Source organism: Maylandia zebra, linkage group LG6, assembly GCF_041146795.1.
Source record: "Maylandia zebra isolate NMK-2024a linkage group LG6, Mzebra_GT3a, whole genome shotgun sequence".
Taxonomy (NCBI): Eukaryota; Metazoa; Chordata; class Actinopteri; order Cichliformes; family Cichlidae; genus Maylandia; species Maylandia zebra.
This window is the reverse complement of record NC_135172.1, coordinates 20,205,666-20,225,548: the sequence shown is the minus strand read 5'-3', so window position 1 is coordinate 20,225,548 and position 19,883 is coordinate 20,205,666. Positions and strand designations below refer to the sequence as shown.

At 40.6% G+C, this 19,883-nt stretch overlaps 1 protein-coding gene and 1 long non-coding RNA gene across 8 annotated transcripts in view; one reads left to right on the top strand and one right to left on the bottom strand.

The window, feature by feature from the left end:
* inpp4b (inositol polyphosphate-4-phosphatase type II B) overlaps positions 1–19,883 on the bottom strand; it is a 189,994-nt gene that overhangs the window by 72,616 nt on the left and 97,495 nt on the right. For all 7 annotated transcript variants that reach the window (XM_076884829.1, XM_076884830.1, XM_076884831.1 and 4 more), the window contains 3 exons: positions 12,294–12,405; positions 6,113–6,182; positions 2,808–2,955 (listed from right to left, as the gene is read on the bottom strand). In XM_076884829.1, the coding sequence (XP_076740944.1) occupies positions 2,808–2,955; positions 6,113–6,182; positions 12,294–12,405 (330 nt within the window). The remainder of the gene's footprint in view (positions 1–2,807; positions 2,956–6,112; positions 6,183–12,293; positions 12,406–19,883) is intronic.
* Positions 1–19,883, top strand: part of LOC143418990 (uncharacterized) — a 39,209-nt gene that overhangs the window by 4,538 nt on the left and 14,788 nt on the right. Inside the window, exon 3 of the long non-coding RNA XR_013098940.1 lies at positions 3,856–4,001. This is a non-coding gene — a long non-coding RNA (uncharacterized LOC143418990). The remainder of the gene's footprint in view (positions 1–3,855; positions 4,002–19,883) is intronic.

Genomic DNA, 19,883 nt, shown 5'->3' with positions numbered 1-19,883 from the left:
GAGCTAACACCGCTGTGAGCTTGGCTGACGGAATCGCCAAAATGGAGAGGCACCGTGGAGAAAGACAACATTTAAAGAGGATTATAGAAGAGGTGCTCGAGCGACCAAGCTGGAGATATGGTGCACATGGGTGTTAATAAACGAACACTGTATACGGTAGTCATGGTTTGGAGCCTGCTGAGTGCTCATGAGCTGTATTATACAGATAACGCATTTCATAAATATTCTATAATTGTCTTCTAAATTTAGCTAAGATTTGAATTATCAGGAAGTAAGGTTAAAAAGGCAGCAGAACAGCACCGATGCTCTAGGAACACGTTACTGGAAGGTGAATGGGATCCAGTGCATATGCTTAAGGAAGGGATGTGACGGACACGTGTCCTTGATGTTGTGTGGCTGTGTGAGGCTTTTGTTACATGCTGTGATTACAAATGGAAAAACATCCTCCTACTAACGCACTCATCCAGATCTCTGATTGGATCTTTGTGTGCCTTGGATTGAAGTCAGCATAAATAATTCATGTGTGAGCGTGTCTATGTATGGACTGTTTATGTGTTATGTATGAGAAAGGGCTGCCAGAGACAACAGGCCAGTTAAGGAATGATCTGCCTTGACAATCAACGGTCGAGCCCAAGGGGATGGTCTAATTTTTCCTTTTTCTCACACAGTATCAACTAGACTCTGTTTTGATTCCAAGTAAAGTCTTTAAACATACAAATAGAGCTGAGGTTGTAAAGGGGTTAGTTTTAAATATGGGAGGAGGCTGTTGCGGTCTTTAGGTTGTTTGTGGGTTGTGTATTGTGTATTTCAGTTTTCTAGTTAATCTCGGAGTTTGGGTTATTGACTTGGTTTCCTTATAGACTGAAAAATGGTAAATGAACTGGTTCTGATATAGCACTTTTCTGCTCTATCCGAGCACTTAGTCACACATGGACTTTCTTTTATGCTTTTTGCATGGAAGTCCTTTATATCCAACACATCATCAAAGAGCAACTTGGTGTTAGCATCTTGCTAAGGATATTTAGTATGCAGACTGGAGCAGACAGGGATGGAACCACCAACTTTCCAATTACTAGGTGACCTGGTCTATCTCCTGACCACGTTGGGTCCTGATTCCTATATTCTGAGGCTTTCATTACTGTCGTCCTTTGTGAGTTAGTTACAGTGTTTAATATTTAGTTGTTTGCATTCTGTCTTTTTTAGCCTCCCCTGTGTACAGCTGTAGCCCCAACTGTTGCAACAGATGGCTCCACCTCCTTGATCCTGGTTCTGTTGGGGGTTTCTTCCCATAAGAGGGGAGTTTTTTTTTTTATCTCACTGATGGATTTTCTCTCCACTATTGTAAGGTCTAGACTGAAGACCTTCCAATATAAAGTGTCTCGAGGTGGCTGTTGTTGTGTTGAACTAAACCGTGCCATGTTTGAGTTATTTGTCTTTTTCAGATGCTTTCTGTTTGGCTTTTCTGTTAGGTTTCATTGTGAGTTATGCTTTAGTCTGTTTTTGAGGTTTTTTGAACTTTTTATATTTGAGTTCTATTACTTTTTAAAGATTGTGTTATTTATGCTTAGTTTCCTTCTTTATTATAGGTTTCTTCTGTGTTTAGTGAGTCTTAAGTTAGTTCTTGTTTTGCTGTGGTAGTCAGCTGCTGCCTGTTCTTTGCACTTAGTTTTACTCTCAACCCTGCCTCGGTTGAGCAGTGTCAAACATAAGGCACGGGGGTGCCGGGATCTGCCCAGAAGACTAGCCTACAAATCCCAGATCAATCTACAGCAGGCGGTGCTGGACCAAGGCCAGGAAGATCGTGAAGGACCTTAGCCATCCCAACAACAGACTGTTCTCTGTGTTGGTCTTCAGGGAGCGGAATCGCTTTCCTGACCTCAACAGAGAGAACAGTCTGTTGTTGAGACTGAGGAGGAGCTTCTTCCCGCAGGCGATACGGTCTCTCAATCACACCACCACACAGTACTGACCCACACATATAGTTCTTACACACACACTGGACATTGTTTTCACTTCATCACTTAAACCACTTTAAGCATATTTGCACCGCACAAGACAAATGTGGATTGCACAACACTGGTCACTATATTCTTCATTTCCAGTTAATACTTGTACAGCTGCTGTTATTGTGTGTGTGTATATATATTTATTTATTTATTTATTTATATTTCTTCATACATTCTTATATAGTTCTATATTGTGTATTGTGTATTTTGTTGTACAGTTATTTTATTTTCAACTTTAATTTATATATTTTATCTTATTCTTTCCCAGTTAAATTTACCCTTCATTCTAATTTGTGTTGTACAGTTATTTCATTTTTTATATTTTATATTCTTATATTTTATTCCTTCCTAGTTAAATTTACACTTTTTAATTTTTCATATTTATTTCCTATCTTATTCATAGCCCTTTCCTTTTTTTTTCTTTAGGTCACGAGCAGTTGTCTAAGCATTTCACTGCATATCGTACTGTGTATGATTGTGTACGTGACAAATAAAAATTTGAATTTGAATTTGAATCCCTGTAAAAATAGTTGTGTCTTCCCCTCAGTCTTTCTTGCAGTGTCTGCTAAGCTCCCCTCATGTGTTAACCCCCGTGATTTCCTGGGCTAATTTTGAATCTCAGCTTCTTGTTTTTGGATTTACTTTGGGCTTTGTTTCTGAGAACTGCGAGTCAGCCAAAATAAAAGACCTGCCTTCTGTTTAATCAGTATGGCTCCACAGCCTGGGTCCTTAATCTCCACGACAAGAAGAAGAAATTAAGGTCCACACAACGAATATGTCTGATTTTTCAGATGCGCTTACCTACTCATGTCCTCCTGAATGTACAGCGCGAGCAGCTGTTTGGGGATACTGAACGACAGAGTGCACTCCTCCATTTGTTCCCGCACAAGCATCCACTTGCTGTCCACTGTTTGAAATCTGTACACTTTGCATACTGGGTTCTTGAACACTGCCAGAGAAAGACAAAGGGATGGTGAGAACAAAGTAAAAAAAAAGAAGTTGTTCACTGAACCATCTGACACAGCAGAAAATACATCACATCCCTGTTTTATAAATTTTAAAGAGTTTCTCTTTAATTTTGCAAAAGGTAAACAGACTTTTACATCAGCTCTGACAGCTGCTGGCCTCAAGGACGTGACAGAACAGATAGACTTCAAAAGTCTTGAAAAGTCGTGTGAGGTATGAAGCACAAATTAAATTCTATAATCAATAATGGTGTCTGCCGTAGATAAGAAGTTTCTCATTTTTCAAGGCCTTCCTTCCCTCTCTTACTCTCTCTATACTTCAGTTGACAGCACAGCAGAGCAAAACACGTAACCTTGTCCTACTAATCTTTGCCTTATTATTTCCTCCATTTCCATATTAATTGCTTATTTATTGTGCAACGCTGAGGAACGGTCCATTGAATCATTTTGAAAGTTTCCTTACGAACCCCAGTGCCCAGCTCTTCCATTAAAACTGATTCACGTTGAGTCCCATCTTTATTTTTTTTCTTGCAGAGAGTGGCTAATAGCAGCAATTGAAGGCTGGAAACGAAAAACAGCTCTAATGCTCTTATCTGCATGCTAGCAGCAGAGGGCAAGAAAGCTGTGAGCCTTAAACTGTGTGTAGTACTCCTTTCTGTTTGCAGAGCTGAAGCACTCAGAGTGAAACCTTGAAAATCTTGCAATGGGTAGTCAAACATGCGTAGCAGGAAAAAAAAAATCAAATTTTTTTTTTGCCTTAATTCATAAATGGAAGCCATACTCATGCTCCTACTGGCAGTGCAGAAAACAGTCCCCATAAGAAGCCCTTATACAGCACTATAACACTGATGGAAGTAAACTGTTGTTTTTTTGTTTTTTTCAAGGTCGTCTGTCTGAGTCCTCATTTTGAAACCTAGTGTCTGAGCCATTAATCCTCACACTGCTACGTCATTTGTCCTCGAGTGTTAAAGTTCAGCGATGCCCTTCAGATGGGTTCCAGAAGGCACACGACAGTGGGAGTCCTTATGTGGTAAGAGTTTTCATTTAGGATGCAATGTGATGCAATGTGCTACTTGACTGACTTAAGCAGCAGCTTTATATGTGGTTTAATAAAAGATAGTTTCTTAGTAAAAACTGGGTAACCTTTACAAATCAAAACAAAACAACTGTAATAAAAAATGTTAAAAACTATTCCAACAATTCCCATCTTCGCCACCAGCCAACAGTATTTCATGCTAGTCTGACTGGATTTGATTGTTTGGTTAACGTCATCATTTCGGGACCAAATCCAAGAATAACTGAGTTTGGATAATCGGTTTGTGTTGTAGACTTCCTTTGGTGTTATAAAACCATGAACAAACATTCTTCCTTACCATCTGATACCATCCCCCCACACTGTTTTGGTACTTTATATAGATATTACAAATGCATATACAACTCCATAGCTTTTAATTATTCTTAACAAATCCATGGTTGACATCCACTCTCCAACAAAGTGTACTACCACTCAGGAATTTAAACATGATAATAAAGAGAAACAAATGATCAGGGTACAGAACAGAAGTCCCATTCTTGTTGGGGGTTGTCTTTGTGGGGTTTACATATGGTCCATGTGCTGGATGCTTTTTATGTGATATCTAGATGATGAGAATAGCAAAGAATATACTGAAATCAAATAGAGAAAACTACCATACAGTAACCACAGCAAGCACAGCAAGAAATGCAGCAAAAGATTTTCCAAAGCTCTGCACGAAAGGCATTTCTATTAGTGTTAATCTTGTGACTTTTTACTGACTTGCATAGCAGTAGACAGGCTACTACACTATAAAAACTCCACACAGACAGCAAGAGATTCTCTTAAGGACAATAACGATAAGTCAGACAGACTGCAGACGGGCTTAATATTATTTTTCTACGGCCCTTAAGATGTTGAAATTAATGACAATTTAATTATGACTAGCCTGAACAACTCTTGAGAGGGTTCATAATTGCATCTAAATGAAATGTGAAAATCAAAAATCGTTGGCACGGGGATTCGAAAAACTTTAATGGGTTGACAAAAATAAATGAGGAGATACATGGAGAGAAAGGGGTGAGGGCACAGCCTTAATCGTCGGAGCAACAGTTTGCTGACTTCCACCCCCATCAGCGAAGCGGATTAACCCCCGGACTCCCCCCTGCCGCCACACTAATCTGTCCACCAATCAGACGCCTCCGTTTCCCTTCCTGACACCTCTTAAGAAAATGACTTGCCGAGAATTGCTGCGCGTGGGCTCTGCTATCTCCCCGTTCTCTGCATGCTCATTTTGAAAGGTAATAAAAGTGGAAGACTAAATTGCGTTACTCAATCTGGCTGTATCTGTGGGGAGGGTATTGTTTTGACAGGCTGCAGATGTGCACCTGCAAACATGGCTGCAGTTCACTAGTTAATCACAGTAGAAACAGTAAGCAGCAATGACACCATGACAACAGGCGTGCGACTGCTGGGGAGCTCGGGGAGGCTAAGGGGATCCAGGTACAGGAGAAAATGGATGTGTGGAACAAATGGATGTGTGTCTCCCAAGTTTCCTTTGAAAAAGGGGCTGTGAAGTTTTAACACAGCAGGAGTTGTGACCTTTTCAAGTCACACGCTTTTCCGTCTACATGTCTTTCATTTTCTCTCTGCAATGCTCTCTTTTCTAACCGGTGAGTGAGCTGACTTTCTGTGTTACCACTAAATTAGTCTCACGCAGCTCATATGACATCTTCTGATCATCTTTAGTTAGTCTACAAAGAACTGAGCAGGCTAACATTGTCAGACACCTCTCACTAGTCTCTGTCTGTCTAAAAACACTTTGGCGCATAGTAAATGTAAGCAGGGAAGATAAAATTCTTTAATCAAGAAAAAGGACACAGCATAGACTTCAAATGTTATTCATAGAGAAGTTACTCAAGGTTAAACAGATGCAGAGCATTAACAGACTTTTAGATGAAGACGTTACATGATGTTAATGTATTAAATGCATTATAATAGAGTCTTTCAGCCTTTCCTTCAAGGCCATTATAGAGTTCTTTCAAGAAGGGGAAATTAGAGGCATTTTTATTGCAACATTATCCAGCAATAAGTGGTGAAATTACAGGTGCTCAGGGTGTGACTCATACCTGGCCCGGTCAATGGGTTATTTTCTCTGTCGGTGCAAGAATGGTGCGCAGACTCACATACCAGTGGACACTGGAAAGAACAGAAGAAAAGACAAGATGAAAACTGGCAAACATGAGCATGAACAGTAAAGCATTTCTCTGATGTGCTTTCAGGCTTTGATCACAAACTGTCGCCTGTGACGGCAACCACATTTAAGTGCAGCCTGACACTGAGACTTGATGTGACATATACTCTAATTTGGTGGCAGCTCGAGTTTGAAAATCCTAATTTAGCTTTGACACACTGAGAGGTACTTTAGCGCCAAAGCTGTAGCCAGCAGGTAAAATTCCGGTAGTTTGATCCGTGTTCTGCTAGAGAACCATAAAGCTGCTCACATAAGCATAATTACATTAAAAAACCCATATCTATCTTTCTATCTATACATATACATCTATAAATATATACGGTTTCTTCAGCTGGTAAATTTCAAACTTTCAAAATTTCAAACTATCAACTGACATACAGTAAATTACCTGGTTTTACTTAGGAGAGATGGGAGACCACACAGCTTTAATCTCTCAATTACTGTGTCCTACTAGGCAAAAGATCCAATATCTTTTAATGTGGTTATTTCATTGCTTAATCATTACAACAGTAACCAACAAGAGACAAAAAATCCACTCTCATAAAACTTGCAGTATACTCTAATGTTCTGAATTAGTTTAGGTGCAATTTTCCAAAATGAAATTTCTCAAGCAAGCAAAAGACTTTGGAAGAAATTCAATTCAATTTAATTTTCATTTCAGTTGTATTCATATAGTGCCAAATCACAACAATAATCATCTCAAGGTGCTTCATATTGTGAAGTAAAGATCTACACTGATAGAAAGGAAACCCCAACAATCAGATGACCCTCCTATGAACAACCACTTGGTGACCGTGGGAGTAAAAAACCCTTTTAGCAGGAAGAAACATTGGACAGAACCAGGGTCAGCGAAGGGATAGATGTGACGAGCTGGGTGTGAGAGGGAAAAATATGGACAATCTGAAAATATAAAGCATGTGGAAGTGCCATAAACCTGCAGCTGTCTTTAAAGGCCAACAGAGGGCGACTCTGTTTCTGGCTGAGTGTTAAATATTTTCTGTTTTTTTCCTTTTAAAAACAAAATCTTGATAACTTATCTAAGTACCCGGGTATTTTTGAAAACTGAGATTCTTCTATGTGTTTTCCCCTTTCGTCCACATGTAAACGGCGTATTTACTAAAACTCATTTTTTGCACGCAGCGTCAAAGGTGTGCGCCTTTTTTGTCGTCACACTGTGCGCCACATTATTGTTTCGGTGAAATGCATTTCTACAATACTATTACTGTTAATTGTACTCTCTGCAGTGTTTAAATGCTTACATATATACACACAGTTACTGTCCCTCCACACATACAACTTGGTTCTGCTTCTATGCCCCATCTATGTTTACTATTTCCCACCGAGGCTTCTAGACTTCTGATTGGCCAACATTTCTACACGGTTAGGAATATATCGCCACCTGTTGCTTTGGCATGTTCCTAGCAGCATTTTCCTTCATTTTTGCGTTTACATGTGGACGGGATAAGTTTTTAAAACTAAAACGGAAAATCTCCGTTTTCAAAAATACCCGTGTACGTGTGGATGTAGCCTAAGTTACACACAATTATTAAAAATTTGTGTGATTTGTGAAAAAGTGGGTGTTCCCACTGTTACAACCTGGCTCAGAAGCTGCAACATGAAGTGGAGACTGACATCAGAATTAGTAGAAACACTGGTTTTATTTCACTGGTTGAAAATGACAGCCCAGAAAGCATTATGGTAAGTAGGATCTCCCCCAAGCCAACCTGAGGCCTTTATCTACACCTTTTCAGATTTAGACAATTAACAGTTAAGCCTCAGTAACACCCAGAGACTGCAGTGCTGCTACTGCAAGGTAAGAAGGCCAATTTTGACCTTGCACAATAACAGTGAAGGTCAAGGTCAAATGCTTAGCCAATCTAGGTACTCAAGTCCCCCAGGGGCTGGTATATTGTAGTGAAGTTTGAAGACGATCCATAAAACACTTTGGGTAATATCAAGTTTTTACAGATTTTCACACTGGGTGATGTTGACCTTGACCTGACTCTCACCAAAGTTACACCTGTTCAAGCTGTAATTGGTATCTACCATCACACAAAATTTAAAACTGATCTCTTGAAAACTGTGGACGCTAGACTGCTAACAAACAGACAAACAAATGGAACGGATTACGTACTCGTTACCTTTAGAGAAAAGATAAAATTGTAATGTAGTTATTATTAAATTCATATGTGCAATATCCCCACACTCACCATTTCCTCTTCAGACACTCGGCAACTTAGCACCGATTTAACTCCAATATTTAATTTGACGAAAATGTCAAAATGCAGAAGCACAAACCGCTGTCAGTCTAAAGAAAGAATTAATAAATATTCCACTAAAGTAAATTCCTTTCCTCTAGGTCCTCATCTTTAGTCTGTCACCCTCTTTTACCCAAATCTCTGTACAGGAAGACATCCTGTTCCATTTACAGAGACCAACAGCAGACATTTGGAGTTAAATGACTTTCGGTTTAATGACTTTCTGTTGGACCATTACAGCTGCTCTTCCATCAGTTGAAGAGGCAACAAACTGTGAATGTACTATTTCTAACTGTTTTGAACTGCAGGATGTCGCAAACCGCAGGTCCGATGCATAACAGCAATTCGACAAGGTGAACTAAGAAGCTACAAATCTCTTGTAGGGAAAAATCTGACACTAAACAGGTACATTTCTAGTAGGGGTGGGCGATATAAACGATATATGATAGAAACGATATAAATTTGGCCACCGATAGAGATTTTGACTATACCGCTCTATCGCGATCGCATCGCGGTCGAAAGCATCGCAGTGGCTACAACCATTATCATCTGCAAATTATGCCGGGCGACAGTCATAGCAAAGAGATGAAGCACTTTTGAAATATGGGGAAAGCCAAAAACTGCGCTTCCTCCACTTCAGTACCATTGATTCATTAATGTTGAATTCTCTCGCAGCTGTACTGTTCCCATGTTGTTGCAGTATATTAATAACTAACCTCCTATTGTGGATGAATAATCTCAGTTGTTCTCCTGACTGAAGTCTGGCCCGTCTATAGCATCCCGCTATACGATTGCATTTGTCCCTAACCACCAGAATCCTTCACGTTAACTTTTATCAAGTGGAAAAAAACTTGGCGTTCATCCTCCAGCTTCACTGTGCTAATGTTATGCTAACATAGCTGTGTCGCTAGCAATCCCGTAGCAGAACATTATATACCAGGTAGTCCAACTTCAGTAACCCTGCAAACGCCACTGCTGTTTAGTTTTCTGTCTTCATTTATGTCGGAAGTGGTGGCAGAGCTGTACGTTTTAGTTAGTTTCAAAAATCTCTCAGTCAGAACATGGTATGTCATGTTTAGGTGGAAACTAGCGAGCTAACTTCCTGTTAACTTCTAACTCCGTTAAATTTAATAAATTCTGTTTTCATGGATGCATGGATGTAAAACTTAATTGTTACACCCGATAAAGCAGCAACGCTGATGATTTTATTAAAGATGAAAGAATTTAAACCGTTTTTAACTCTCAGTGTTCGTTTGACTTTGGGACCTGAAGAGACGGAGCTTTGGACCCAGATTACTCCGCGAAGCTCCTTACTACGGCACCCGTAATGCTCTGACAATCCATCAAAACATTTTTTAACAGATTTCTGCACACCAAAATCGGTTCGAGGTCAGTAAGCACAACCAGAATTCATACATAAGGCACACTCGATTTTTGAGAAAATTAAAGGATTTTAAGTGTGCCTTATAGTGTGGAAAATACGTTAGACAGAAGAACACAATATATCGCGATATATATCATTACCACACGTGCTTCAAATTATATCGCGATATGGATTTTAGGCCATATCGCCCAGCCCTAATTTCTAGGACTTTTTGTGTTTCCTGTAAAATGTGATGGTCTGAATCCTTTTCATTTCTCATTTATTTAATTGGTGGTAGTTTGCACACTGAAGCAGCGGTGTTGTAATGGTGAGGTAATGAAGGTGAAAGGGAATGAGACATGGACATGGACCCCCACCTCCCCCAGTATATTAATTGATTAAAAAATAAAAAATTGACTGTCATTGACCCTGTAAGGTAATTACAGGATTGCATGATTTTAGTGCTAGACAAAAGTTATGTTTTAGCTAATATAAAACAAAGACGATACATTAGCTGCAACTCTGACTTTTGTGTTGGGTGAAATAACACTGAGTTAGGGTTAGAGCTTCTGCACTGGACTACTGTGGCCAACAGTTATTAAACCAGACGTTCTGAGTACCAAAGCCTACAGTGTAGTGGCACATCATTAACTTATTTCTTACATTTTTTATTTTTGAGGTTTTGGTCCTGAAAAGGTTGAAAGAAACTGATACAAACCCTGGGGCTTTAATGTAGCAGACCCTTAAAATGTATAAAATAGTCAAATTCACACAGAAAGGAGGTGAAGCTGTACTCTTAACTTTACACTCTGCTTTTCATAAAAACACACATGCACACCAGTTAAAATGATGTTTTTTTTGAATTATGCCTGGGTTTCTTCATCAAAGCAACGTGAACCACTGACAACTAGCAATCTTTCATGCTCGCTGTATCCCAGCTCTGGCCTGTCTGATGAACCATCTAACACAGCCAGACAGCCAAATCTGTCCCCAGAAAAGGACTTTAATGACTGCTAGGGACGATCCATCACCTCTCCTAGCTCAGAAACTGATCCTGAATAAAACAGACATCAACCAACAGCAGCCACACAGAGTCACACACACTAACTCCAGAGCAAACTGTGTCCATTGGACAGAATGGGCAGATTTTACTGGGCAAGTTTCTCGTCTAATGATAAGTATTAACAATGAGCTAAGGGCCTCAGCTGCGAAAGGAGTCCCATTGTAACGGTAGGCAGCATCTGTTAGATGGCTCTTTGAAGGCTAAAATATGTAAAGAGATCAGATCAAAGGTGACTGGAGTATCTTTCTTGCTTCAGCTGATTATTTTTGCAGGGTCAGTGGGATATTCATGAGCAGCAACCACCTAAGCGATGACACGGACTGATCAAACACAGACTTACAAGCATGTGCAAATATGTAAATTAGGCAGCAGCACATGAACATGACTAAGGTACCTTGAACAAGGAGGGAATAAGAGAACTTCCCTACAAGAGAGTCCTGAGTCTAAAGTGAGCCTTCCCCTGGATTTGTCATAGCCCTTCCTTCTTTCCTTCCTTCATCTTCAACAACAGCAACGATACACACAAGGAAATATGCTGTGACAAGACAAATGCGCACACACACGCACACGCATAGGGCAACACATTCATCAAGGCGACATGGGCAGATTTTCAGTGACATGCTGGAGCCTAGCAGGGAACCTCCCTGCACCATTAACAGGGGTGGGCAGAACAGAAAGCCAGTCAGCCATGTAGAGGCCCTCGGTCAATTATATAAGACATGAATCACACGCATACACAAACACAACGTACAAAAAACACACAATTATCCACACAAACAGGAAATCAACAGCAGGCCTCTGTGCTGCTCTACAAAGCTGTTCCTATTTACGGATGAGAAATATCCCAAGAGCTTTGTTTTTTTGTTTTTTTGTTTTTTTTTTAACTGATTTCCCTGAGATCTACAGCATGAATTCACCTGACAAATCACGGCCTCTTAGGAATGTGCAGAGAAATGCAGAAATCAAATCAGGAGTGCATATGCACAACTCTACTTTCGGTCTGGTGGCGCCTCAAAAACTCAGACTCTGAAGGAGAATACTCCTCCTTCCTCTTTTAACTTCCTGATGATGACGTTGTGTGATCTCAGAGCCCAGTTAAGAGTAGAGAAGAATGCATAACGGTTTGACACAAATAGATTTGTGAGTGTATGTGTGTCAATATCATTCTTTTAAAACCCTTTCGGTATCAACATATAGGCATTCAGACATTAAACGTACTCACATCCTGTAAATCCCTATTAGGTTTTACTGAAGTTTATTTAATCTCATTGGAGGACTTGTGCAGTGCCTGTCTAATCCTAGTATTAGCACGAGGCGTCTGGCACATGGAGACTCCCGCTCCTGCTTCGTCTAGTCAGCCCGCTAACCTTACCTTCTGTGACGGTATGTCTGTGGTGATCTGGTCCACATCAACCTCCTCCATCTCCCCCATCTTCAGATGACTCACCACCACTGTTCCTGCTGTGCACACACCATCAGATGACCTAAAGCAAGACATGAAGAGAGAGAGAGAGAAAAAGATACATTCACTTTTGGCCTCTTCATTCAAGCTGTTAAATAAAAGTCTCATCTGTTAAATGATATTTTCCTCTAGCTACTGCCCCTCTACGGGCCTCAGAAATATTCATCTTCATGTCAGCCCCCCCTGACTCGGCAAACCTAATAAGCTTATTTCCAGCCTTGCACAGGTTGTGAAATTATAAAGCTTTGAGTAAAAAGTGGAATCAGGACATGGACGCTTGCACTGCGGCGATTCCTTTTCCTGACAGATTTTGCCCAGGAGTTTTGCATGCAGAATAAAATCCCAGCGCGCTTCAGCAGGAAGCTGATGGGGGTGAAGGAAAGAACGTTTCATCTAACTGTTCAAATAGTGGTTTATTAAACCAGGCTATGTGCCCCGACAGATATGAAAATTGATACTAGAGTTTTCATATCGGAGAGACCTGACTAATCACTTTCCCAATCATGGGGCCATGATTAAGGAGCTGATAGAAAATCTATAGTATTGGCAGGAAGACAGACGCTCTCAAATGAAGAAAAATGGTTCCCGGGTATAGCGGGAGCGAGTCTGATCACCTTAACAGACCCATCCCTAATGTGCTCAGTTCCACTCCAGCTGGAGAAAATATTGGATGTTGTGCATCAGCCACTGGTCTGGGGAGACAGGAGGATGGATGACACACCCCTGCCCGAGGAGAAGAAAATGCAAGGATGGTGATGGAAGCAAAAAGGATGCTTTCGAGGCCAATCAATCTTGGGCAGACACAAAAGAAGAAAATCTAAAGGCACCCGTGAGAAAAAGGTAAGAAAGGAGATGCGGGAAGCAATGTGAGTGAAAACTGGAGAAGAGGACGGGGATCGAGAGGTTGGAGAGTGAAGGGAAAGTGTCTGTGGAGTGGGACCCTGGGAGCTTCAGTTAGCACTTAATGTCTTACAGTAGTCTCCAAGCAGAGAAAATAACATTGGCCGGTTTATAAATCCAATCATTGTCCCTTGCCAGACACCTGTCTCAGTGTTTACTCCTCTGCTCATCTTCTTGTTTCTTCCCCATTTTTTAGCGTGCCCCCTCCCGTTCCTGCGCAACAGAGGACCCAAGCACGGGAAAAGAAAGTCACCCTGACTTTGAACAAACATTATGTGCTGAGAGCGGCCCACACATAATCGAGGAAATGGAGATTAACACACATCGTGTTCTGTGATAGTCCTCCCAAGGCAAACCTTAGGGGTTACAGTGGTCCCCTACTCTTTAGATTACTGCGCCGCAATCCACTAATGAAACTCCCCATTTAGGTGGACAAGAGACTCAGTTAGAATTGCTTTAACGTAATTAACTTACAGTATGCCTTTGAGAGATATATTAGGATTTTTTTTGTTTGTTTTGATTTGCAGCCAAACATAAACTCAGCACCTACTCAAATACAATTTTCTTTTATATTACTGCTGTCTGTGAGGAAAAGGACTCTTCTGCAGCCTATTTAAAAGGGCTGGGATGATTCGATTTAGCTCAATCACTGCAGAGCCAATTCTCTGTTCCATTAAAAAACAAGCACGGAAGAGGTTAGAGACTTCTGACAGGATGCCTGGTCTTCAGAGGCACCCCTTTATTTTAACTAAAGCCATTTAGCACGAGCATGAAGTGACCTCCGATTAACTTAGAAGGTTTTGATGAGCGCTGTTGTTGAAAAAGAAGACATTGTTTGGAGAAAAAAAAAGACCCTTCCCCCTCCACTCCCACATTCCCTCCTCTTCTCCCTCCTCGTCACTTTCCGTCTGTTGGAGCTGGCATGGAAACAAATCTGCAGATTGTTCTTTGCCTGTGAGCCCATCTTTTTCTTTTTCTTTTTTTAATCTAATTGGCCCAGGATCTCTTTTATGACAACACTTAATCAGATGGCTTTGTTCAAGTGACAAAAATAATGTGCTTAAAATGTCTGCTGTGAATCTGGCACAATTTGAGAAATAATTAGTTATCAGGGAAGTGCCTTACATTTAACAGTTATTTTCTTTTGAAAGGCTTTCTTGTAGTTTACGGATACATTTCCCAGCGTGGGAGCATGCAATGCAATTTGTTTCAAATGGCCAGTTTGCACTAATAAGCTCTAAATGTACGAGCTATATGTCTTAAGTACACACTGTATACACTGCACAGTGCAAATGATAATACTTTCAATTATCTGTACAAGACGGGAGGCTTCGGCTGAGCATCATATCTTAATTTTGCTTCTTGTACAGTTTTTATCTACTAATGACACAATATCTTTTCCACTAATGATGCCCCCCCAAAAACTTTTTTTCCTTTTTCTGTTAGGCTGTAACATTTTAAAGTTAAGCTGCTTCATCAGGCTTACCTCACTGTGAACTTACAAAAGGTTGTGTACACATTTTTTAACGGCATATTCATCCAGGGTCGCAGGAAGCTGAGTACACACAAAGAAATCATCTATTTGCTCCACACAGCCTCTTTAGAAACACCAGTTTTGCAGTTGACATGCTTGTCTTTGGACTGAACATGTAAAAGCCCGACCTCGATTATTATTTACCTTCAGGTGAAAACAAACTAAACTTCATTTGGCATGGCTCTTCAAAGTATGAAACACAGTAACATGACTGCTGATGGTTCACATACCTATTAAAACTCTTTAAAAAAAGAGATGTGTGTATTCAGTTAAATGAGCAAAAGGCAACGACCTGAGCAATGTTGCTGACTTGATGTTTCTGTACATAGGATCTGTGACACAACTGTGTTTTCAAACCACCACATTTAGCAACCAAGAAAACTAATTTTCCCACTTTGATTGGTTTGAGCAAGTCTATCCAGCCCAGTGGTTTAGCTGGATTTATGGGTGCGTTGCAATGTAGCAGCGACCTCAGTATCATTATGAGTTACATGTTTTCCACAGTAATATTATTACTGTCATTATTTTTCTACTGTTATTGGAAATACTATCATTACTACTGTTATTTTTTGCTTCTTTGGTGCTTTGATGATAGATGGCAATGGTTGCTTTTTTTTGTTTGTTTGGTGAAACGAGCAGTTATACCCTGCTATTATAGGCTTGCACTGCAACGCAGAGCCCGGTGTACAGTCTGGAGACACACTACCTCATTTACACTGATTGTTTTGTCTTTGTCTATAGATGCGGCATCATAATAGTTTTTACTCAACCTGTCATCACTCTGAAAATAAGCGAATGGTCAAAGATCATGAAGTCTACAAGTTTAGATAACTTGGTTTAAATGGATGAACGCAGGTGCAAAATTGACCAAACAAAAATCCTGTTTCCGCTCTCTTGTGGACCAAAAAAAAGGAAAGAGGTTTGTAGAGCAAAGTCAAGAAAAGGACAATAACGCTAAATTCAACAGCCCGTGGGTGGGGAAAGTTCATCAAAACACTTCAAAGCAGCAAAGCGTCAGTTTTTCTCAGGCTTTCTCTCTGTGGGATGCCACAAGGAGGGAAACACCTGATAGCCACAGAAAAGAAGCAAAAACACTCATGGCTTTTACTCTTGCAAGGGGTTTTGCTTTAACAGTGAGAAACTAAATTACCCACCAGAATGCGCAAATAACTATTTGTGTTTTGCCAAAAGAAGACATTTTTAAGAGCTCTTGAGGACACCTTAAAGCTGAATGTTAATAGAAGTAGTCAGAAAAATACAAAAAGGATCCTACAACAGCAACAAATGTGCTACAGCCTTGTTGTGAAGGAATGGAAGTGTGGATGGGATTCTTGACCTATATAAAGCTGGACCGGTGGCTAAATATAGCCCTGGCTAGTTTTTACTAAGGACAGATGTTAGGACATGAGACAGTAATAATGGAGAATGCCAGCTTTAGAAGTCATAGTTCTAATGCTGATTTTTTTTTTTTCATTAGGGATAAATGACACAATCATGTGATTCGGAGTAATTGGGCATTTTGTAACTGGGGAACTGACTCAATCAATAAGACTCTACTGCAGGCATTGTTCATAGAGCTGGACAGAATCACCAGGGGACACTTACACTGAGCACACTCTCTCTGGCATGTCTGGACCACTTGAAATTTATTCCCTGAGAAAAAAAAACTGCCCTGGTTTTCACTTGATGAAGGAGACTTACACCATGCGCAATATATTCAGTCTGAATGAAAAATTAATGTAAAACACCCTCTGTGTCCATTGTAAAAATTCAGTTCTGTGTTAGAATTAAGGATATTTTAACGGCTCTCGGGCTCAGGATGTTTTTTTAAACTTGAAAGGCGAAGCAGGCAAACATTTATTGAAAACAAGCCGATTAACTGGAATACATCAATGAGATCAAACTGTAAAATTCTGAAGTAGAAAACTAATCTGTTTGTCGGATGCAATACATCTGTAGTAAGCAGAACAGGAGCTACGTCAGCGGAAGATTGATACTTGCAGACAATTTGTGAGTTTTAACACATCCTATTTGTTCCAGTTCTCACACACACGCACACACACACACACACACACACACACACACACACACACACACACACACACACACACACACACACACACACACACACACACTACTATTCTTGCATGATGAGAACTGTCTTCACACTACATTTACTTTATGTTAGTGCTTAACTGCTGTCAGAAACCATCTGGGATAAGCTATTTTTACAGAAGAAGCAAGGTGGGGAAAAATATCCAGAATGGATGCCATTTCTTCAGCCAGTCACATCAATCCAGACTCCGGCTGACAAGTAGGCACTTAATGACTGTTGTGGGACAATTGCTATACGTTTAACTGAATTTGAAAAACTTTAGCTGCAAGCGATTTGATAGGAAAGCGTTTATCAGAAAAGCACAGGAAACTCAATGATTAATTCATGGGCCAGTGTAGTATTTAGTAAATATCTACAGCTCTGTTTCTAAAGAAACCTTAGAGCAGATCAAATTATGGTCATTTCCCTACAGTAAAGGCTTATAGGGATGCTTCAGTGTAAACTAGTTAAACTGTTAAGCGTACAAAGTACTATTGCCACCAGCCGAGGCATTATCTCAACAGAATTTAACACCCTAAAGCACATCTGCTGTCTGGAAGTTTATGTGAGAACACATCAAGAAACTGACAGACTTGGGGTGATGTAATTTTTATTTTTTAGAAAGACACCAAATGGTCGCAAATCACACTTAGCACCGAGTTCCTTCTTCAGCCAGACAATTTGCTGCATCATTCTGCTACTGCCGCCTGAAAACGGTGGACTGCTCCCTCTGGGTAGAGGATGAGACGATGCCCCGAGCGAAGGAATTTAAGTATCTTGGCATTTTGTTCATGAGTCGCAGCATAATGAAGCTTCAGATGGACGGGCGGATCGATGCAGCAACAGCAGCAGTAACGCGGGTGTTCTGGATCGTTTTGGTGAAAAAGAGTTAAGTCAGAAGGTGAAGTTTTTCATTTGCCAGTCAATCGATGTTCCAGCTGTGACAACCCCCCACCTTTTTCTCTCAACTCTGATTTCCGCTGGATGTGTTTCAGGTACCTGGTGGGCAGGGCAGAGATTGTCAGTACCAAATGGGAAGACCTGAGGCAGATGTTCCCAGACTATAAAGCTGTTGCTGACACTTCACTAGGTCTCCTGCCTGGCTGCTGTGTCATGACCTCCGAGCTTCTCTTCATGGTTCCTTCATGTTGTTTTTCTTTGCTTTAAAACACTCATCCACCTCCACCCTCATGCACATTTTGCACCGACAAGTCCACTGTTTTCAACACTACCACTGTTGCTTCGTCTTCTTACTATTATTACTAAATTACTTCAGTTTGCTGCCAAAACTAGTGAATTCTAGGTAGTAAATGACTGAATAAGGCACCTGAAAATAGTTTCCTTGGGCTCAAGGTGAGGAGCTCAGACATCATGGGGGTTCAGAGTTGCTGCTCCTTTGCGTCAAAAATAGCCAGCTGAGATGGTTCAAGCATCAGGACTTCTCCTGGGTGCCTTCCTCTGGAGGTTTTCTGGGCATGCCCAGCTTGGAGGACACCCTGGAATAGACCCTTCTTAGCCTCCCACCACCACCACCCCCAACTACAGATAAACAGATGGATGGATTCCCCTCCTCTCCTTCCCTTTATTTTCTGTTTCTCTTCACAGACTCCAAATAAAGGCATAAATCTCCCAAAAATAATCTTGAAAAAGACAAAAGCTGACAGACTTCCACTGCGTGCAGAAACCGAAAGAACAAAAAAACATCAAAATAAACAAAACTGTGAGACCATGCGCTTTAATCACATTTAAAAGAACACACTGGGATTGATGCTAAGCCCAGCAGTATGTGTCAGCACAAAATGAAAAACACGCACCATAATGGCATTACTGGCTATTCCCACCCCGAGGATATCTTTAATCTAAAGATAGACTCACATTTTAAGTCTCCCTTGAGACAACATTGACCCACCAATATGTACATGAAAGAATTATTGATTGCCAAAAACTTTTCAGTGAAAAAAAAAACTCCCACGCTGCTATTTCATTGTCACTGACGTGGGACGATCCACAGCCTTTGTTCTGGGCAAAAATGCATTCTGTGGTGCATCTTAACCTTCACAAGTGTGAGCTAGATAGATTTAGCAAGTAGTTTCCAAAGTACATTCTCTCTTTGCGGCTTCATGGGCAGCAGAGCCGCAGCAGAGGGACAGCAACACAAGGGAGGAATTTTGCACCCTTTTTGAGGACACTCAATTTTCCTCATTCAGACTTCTAAAGATTTCTTATAATGCATTTTGAACAAGGACAGTGGATTTTGTCCCTCGACACTGAAATTGTTCGGAGACCGCGAGCACGAAACACCAATAATTCTTCCAACGCGCTTTTGCAAATCCTTATGTTTATAGAAAAAAACTTATCCTTAAGTAGAAATGAGTTTTTATGTGCCAAACAATAAAAATGGAATTTAAGACCAGATATGAACAGGAAGGAGCAATCACTGAGTGTCAATCACAGGCAGAAATATTGTATTTGCTTATTTCCTCACCTCACCCAACAAACAGAAGCACACATATCCATTATGTGCTGCCTGCTTTCAACTCTATTTTGCATCTACTACGAGCATGTTGTCACAATTAAGACGTGAACGTTCTTATAAACAGTTCCAGTCAGTCAGCTGTGTGTCTGGCATGTATTCGATGTTAAGTCACAGAAAAGCTAAACGCAGATCAATGACAATTTGGTAGAGAGGACGGTTGAGTGGAAGTGGGCAGGTAGTGCAGTGCCCTGTATGCTCAGATGACCTTCATAGCCACTTATTCAGTAAGTGGAGCACCATCAGCTCATAAGTGGTAAGAGGTCAAACCCAGCTATCACGCTACATTTGCAAAGCGCAATAAACAGCAAGTGTTGAATTGTGACAAATGGATCTAAAAAAATCTCATAGTCACATTTCGAATGTAATGACATATTCACTTCTTTTTCAACAAAGTGATATAAACCTGGGGGAAAACAGACTCCTTTGATCTCAAAT